The sequence below is a fragment of the Ammodytes marinus genome (genome assembly GCF_949987685.1).
Source record: "Ammodytes marinus genome assembly, contig: scaffold_63, whole genome shotgun sequence".
Lineage (NCBI taxonomy): Eukaryota > Metazoa > Chordata > Actinopteri > Uranoscopiformes > Ammodytidae > Ammodytes > Ammodytes marinus.
In genome coordinates this window covers 207,062-212,061 of record NW_027648341.1, presented here as the reverse complement: position 1 = coordinate 212,061, position 5,000 = coordinate 207,062, and the positions used below count along the sequence as shown (strand labels likewise).

At 45.0% G+C, this 5,000-nt stretch overlaps 1 protein-coding gene across 1 annotated transcript in view; it reads left to right on the top strand.

The window, feature by feature from the left end:
- The window catches only part of g2e3 (G2/M-phase specific E3 ubiquitin protein ligase), a gene marked incomplete at both ends in the record, with an annotated part of 18,029 nt that overhangs the window by 6,560 nt on the left and 6,469 nt on the right, over window positions 1–5,000 (top strand). Inside the window, 5 exons of the mRNA XM_080054551.1 lie at window positions 122–238; window positions 853–977; window positions 1,561–1,654; window positions 2,925–3,095; window positions 4,698–4,828. Coding sequence (XP_079910677.1) covers window positions 122–238; window positions 853–977; window positions 1,561–1,654; window positions 2,925–3,095; window positions 4,698–4,828 — 638 coding nt within the window. The remainder of the gene's footprint in view (window positions 1–121; window positions 239–852; window positions 978–1,560; window positions 1,655–2,924; window positions 3,096–4,697; window positions 4,829–5,000) is intronic.

The following is a 5,000-nucleotide window of genomic DNA, read 5'->3' as shown; positions in this document are numbered from 1 at the left end:
GGTAGCGGATCATGAGGAGATATTCACTGATTTTGACAACAGGCGTTCTCCAGAATCACTGACTACACCTTTAACACAAGCCTGTATTCTGATTGGCTGTTTTTTCTTTCTCTTCCTGCAGAGATGCATCTTGGGAATTGGAGGCTAATGCGTACTCAGAGCTGCTTGAGGTTTATAAACACTGTGACGCTGTTTCCTGCCTCTGCAACAACGGACGCACACACTCTGCCAAGATTGGGTATTTATTTTATTCTCCTATCTACAGCTCCGGAAAAAATTAAAATACCAGTCTGGATTTTTCTTCAATCTTCATCTCCATAACTTATTGGAAATGCTCTTTAATGACAAAAAAATGTATTGCAATTTGGTAGAAATGTTGTCAGTAGTTTATATTTTAAAACCAAAATGTTCATTCTACTCAAAACATATGGCTGTTGTTCCAGGGATCTACATTTTCCTGTGAGGAAAGTTTGTTTATCCAGTTATGAGAATGTACCTTAGAAAATGTTTCACTTCTCTGACACACACAAAGTTACACAGTGCACCTTATAAGTTACATAAAATAATTAAACTATAAAATATCAGGGCGCTCCGGTGGTGTAGTGGATAGAGTGCGTACCATATTGGCTCCGGCCTTCATTGCAGTGGTCACGGGTTCAAATCCGACCCGTGGACCTTTACTGCAGGTCATCCCCTCTCTCTCTCTCTCTCTCTCTCTCTCTCTCTCTCTCTCTCTCTCTGTCTCTCCATTTCAACTCTGTACTGTCTAATAAAGCTTGAAAATGCCAAAAAATAATCTTGAAAAAATTAAAATGATAAATTGTGGCCATGGTTGTTGTGTATTTCCCTCAGCTGGTTTGAGGTGATCCGCTGTAGGCTTTGTGGAGCAGGGGGCACTCACAGGAGATGTGCCGGCCTGAAGCTGGACACTGTGGACTGGGCATGTGGTGGCTGCACTCAGGCTACTGATGGGAGAGGTCTGGATCAACATTTAATCATTTAATGTTTTAAAGTGTGTTTAAAGGCTCAAAGTGTTTCCCCTACGACCTAGGTTTACTGCTCTGGGGGGGTTGGTGCTCAAATATTCAAATTTTTAACAATATTTTGAAAATAAATGCACACGTTTTTTTTTTGTTTTTTTTTTTACAAAAGCAATTATTGACAACAATTTTATTTTTTAAATAACTTTTTTATTTCTATATTTTTTTTTACAAATTTTTTTAATTAATTTTTTTAAGAACTGATTAATTTTTTTCATTTTTTACAAGAATCTCTTTTACAAAATGTTATTGAATCTATTTATTATTTTATTTTTTCTTTACAAATATCGTCAAATTTCAGCTTTTTGGCATTTTTTTTTTTTTTTTTTACAACTGATTTTCTTTTTCGACAATCTGTTTTACAAATATTTCACAATTTTGTTTTTTAATTATTTATTTTCCCTCTGGAGTGTGGGAACTTGAGAAAAGATTAATTACAATGTAGCTATTGATTAAGACATAGTATGTGAGTTTGAACACATATTAATCCTCTCAACACCACTATGCTTTGTCCCCCTAGCCTCCCTGGTGAAGTCTCCTCAGGCGAGTCAGAGGAAAAGTCTTCTGTCCAAACGACACCTCTCGCCCATCCGCTCCTCCATCAACTGCAAAAGGTACGAAACCTAACGCACCTTTCCTCAGTAACCTGTAAGGCCTGGTTCACAATAGAGAATGCTTGGTCGCAAAATCAGTGAATATCTCCTCATGATCAGCTTACCTGTACCAAAGAAAAAAATGTTGTTACACAGCCTAGGCTCTGTAAACTGGTATGTATTGTAAGAAGAGGGGCACACCATAGCTAGCAACATTCCTGTTTACAGAGCCTAGGCTGTATACCACAGGATTTATTTTCGACGCAAACATTGTACAGACAGGTAGCGGATTCTGAGGAGATATTCACTGATTTAGACAAATAATGATTTTGACAACAAGCGTTCTCCAGAATATTTTGTAATAATTTTTTACTGTAATGTGTAATATCATTTTGTTAGTACAATTTAAATATAATTGCTATCAATAAAAGTAGTGTTCAGGAACTGGTATCTGTATTTGTATTGATATCGGAAAATGTTATAACAATACCCAGGCTTACTAAAAAACCTAAATCTCTCTCTCTCTCCCTCTTTCTCTACCTCTATCTCTCCCGCCCTCCCTCCTCCCTCCCTCTCCTTCTCTCTGTCCCTCTCTCTATCTCCCTCCCTTCCTTCCTCCCTCCCTCCCTCCCTCCCTCTCTCCCCCACCCTCTCTCTCTCACACACACTCACACACACACACAACCCCCCCTCACTCTCCCTCCCTCCCTGCTCTCTCTCTCTCTCCCTCTCTCTATCTCCCCCGCCCTCCCTCCCTCCCTCTCTCCCTCTCTCCCGCCCTCCTTCCCTCCCTCCCCATCTCTCTCTCTCTCTCCCTCCCTCTCTCTCTCCCCCCCTCCCTCCCCCTCTCTCTTTCTCTCCCTCCCTCCCCCCTCCTTCCCTCCTCCCCATCTCTCTCTCTCTCCCTCTCTCTCTCTCCCCCCTCTCTCCCCCCTCCCTCCCTCTCTCTCCCTCTCTCGTCTCCCCCCTCCCTCTCTCCCTCTCATCTCTCTCTCCTCCCTCCCTCTCTCCCTCCCTCCCATCTCTCTCCCTCTCTCTCTCTCTCCCTCCCTCTCTCCCCCCTCCCTCCCCTCCCCTCTCTCTCCCTCCCTCCCTCCCCTCCCTCTTCCCCCCCCTCTCTCTCTCCCTCTCCCTCTCCCTCTCCCTCTCCCTCTCCCTCTCCCTCTCCCTCTCTCTCTCTCTCCTCTCCCTCCCTCCCTTCTCCCTCTCCCTCCCCTCTCTCCCTCTCCCTCTCTCTCTCCCCCCTCCCTCTCCCTCTCCCTCCTCCCTTCCCCCCCTCTCTCTCTCTCAGACTCTCCCTCCCGGTGGGTTGTGGTTCCCCAGAGCAGGTCTTGCAGGCTCTGTGTCCGGCCGTCAGTCCGCTCACAGTGCAGCTAAACGTGGACGCAGACCGCGCGCTAACCGCAGCTCTGGAGCTAGTCAGGAGGGCAGACTGGGACCCCACACACACTCTCTCTGTCAGGTCTGTGTGTGTGTGTGTGTGTGTGTGTGTGTGTGTGTGTGTGTTGTGTGTGTGTGTGAGTGTGTGTGTCTGTCTGTGTGTGTGTGTGAGTGTCTGAGAGTGTGTGTGTGTGTGTGTGTGTGTGTGAGTGTGTATGTGTGTGTGTGTGTGTGTAAGTGTGTGTGTGTGAGTGTCTCAGTGTGTGTGTGTGTGTGGGTGTGTGTGTGTGTGTGTGTGTGTCAGTGAGTGAGCGAGTGAGTGTGTGTGTGTGTGTGGATGTGTGCGTGCGTGTGTGTGTGTGTGTGTGTGTGTGTGTGTGTGTGTGTGTGTGTGTGTGTGTGTGTGTGTGTGTGTGTGTGTGTGTGTGTGTGTGTGTGTGTGTGTGTGTGTGTGTGTGTGTGTGTGTGTGTGTGTGTGTGTGTGTGTGTGTGTGTGTGTGTGTGTGTGTGTGTGTGTGTGTGTGTGTGTGTGTGTGAGTGAGTGTCTCTGTGTGTGTGTGTGTGTGTGTGTGTGTGTGTGTGTGTGTGCACCACTAACTATACTGTTATTCTGAAGCTACAATATAAAATCAAACTTTATTGACTGACAACTTTTCACACACAAACAAAGGTAGAAAGAAAGTGTCTTACTTTTAGGGTTTCCATGGTAATGAAATTCCTGGATAAGTTCTGATATTTGAAAAACGTTTTTCAGACCAGGAAACAGTTTATTTTATTTTTTATTTTATTTTTTAACCTTTATTTCTACAGGTAAATCCCATTGAGACCGAAGACTCTTTTACAAGGGAGACCTGTTCCCATCCCCACGTTACCATTCACACACACATTCATACACCGATAGCAGCAGGCTAACTATCGACATTCACACGAGGCAAGTTGGGTGAAGTGTCTTGCCCAAGGACACAACAACCATGGCACATGGTGGCAGGGCGGGGATCGAACCTCCAACCCTTTGATCATCAGCCGACCCGCTCTACCACCTGAGACACAGTCGCCCCGAGTGACCAGTTTGGAATTAACTGAATGTTTTAGGGATTTTTTTTTTTGCCAAAACATGCCTAAAGTTATGCGAAATAGTTACCGGAATTTTCATACCGGTCATGGCTGCCATCTTGAAGAATATATCATCCATTGCAATTTAACAAGAACGGATGAAGAAGGATGGGAGATAAGTTAAACTAATTATGAGCCGGCTAATTATGGGGCGACTGTGTCTCAGGCGGTAGAGGGGGTCGCCTAATGATCGAAGGGTTGGCGGTTCGATCCCCGCCCTGCCACTTGTGTCATGGTTGTTGTGTCCTTGGGCAAGACACTTCACCCACCTTGCCTCGTGTGGGATTAACATGTATTAATAAAGGTTAAAAAAAAACAAAGAAAAAAGCCTGATGAAGCTGTGTGCGAAATGCTTCCTTCATAATTATGTATTTCATTTCTCTTTCTTGTCATGATTTTGTGTTCAGGTTTAAAGGAGTTGATCTGTCTGTCTGTCTGTCTGTCTGTCTGTCTGTCTGTCTGTCTGTCTGTCTGTCTGTCTGTCTGTCTGTCTGTCTGTCTTTCTTTGCCATGGTATCAAACTGGTTTTGAACATATCCCTTTCTCTCCCTCCTCATTGCTCTGTGTGCAGGTTTAGCGGCGTGCCCCAGGACAGTGACACGGGGAGGAGACTCTTCCTGAAGTTGCTGGTTGATCAGATCCAGGACTGTGAGGTGTTTGAGGGGCCGAGCGGAGCTAAGAACCTGGCTCTGGACGCACAGGGTACGAAGATTTAAAAAAAAAAAATGTTTAGCTTGTTGCCTCAATGAAAAATGCTGAACTATTCCTTTAACCAATCAAAGCTGGAGACATATTAACCTGCGTGTTTGTGTGTGTGTGCCTGTGTCTATCTCTGTCTGTGTGTGTGTGTGTGTGTGTGTGTGTGTGTGTGTGT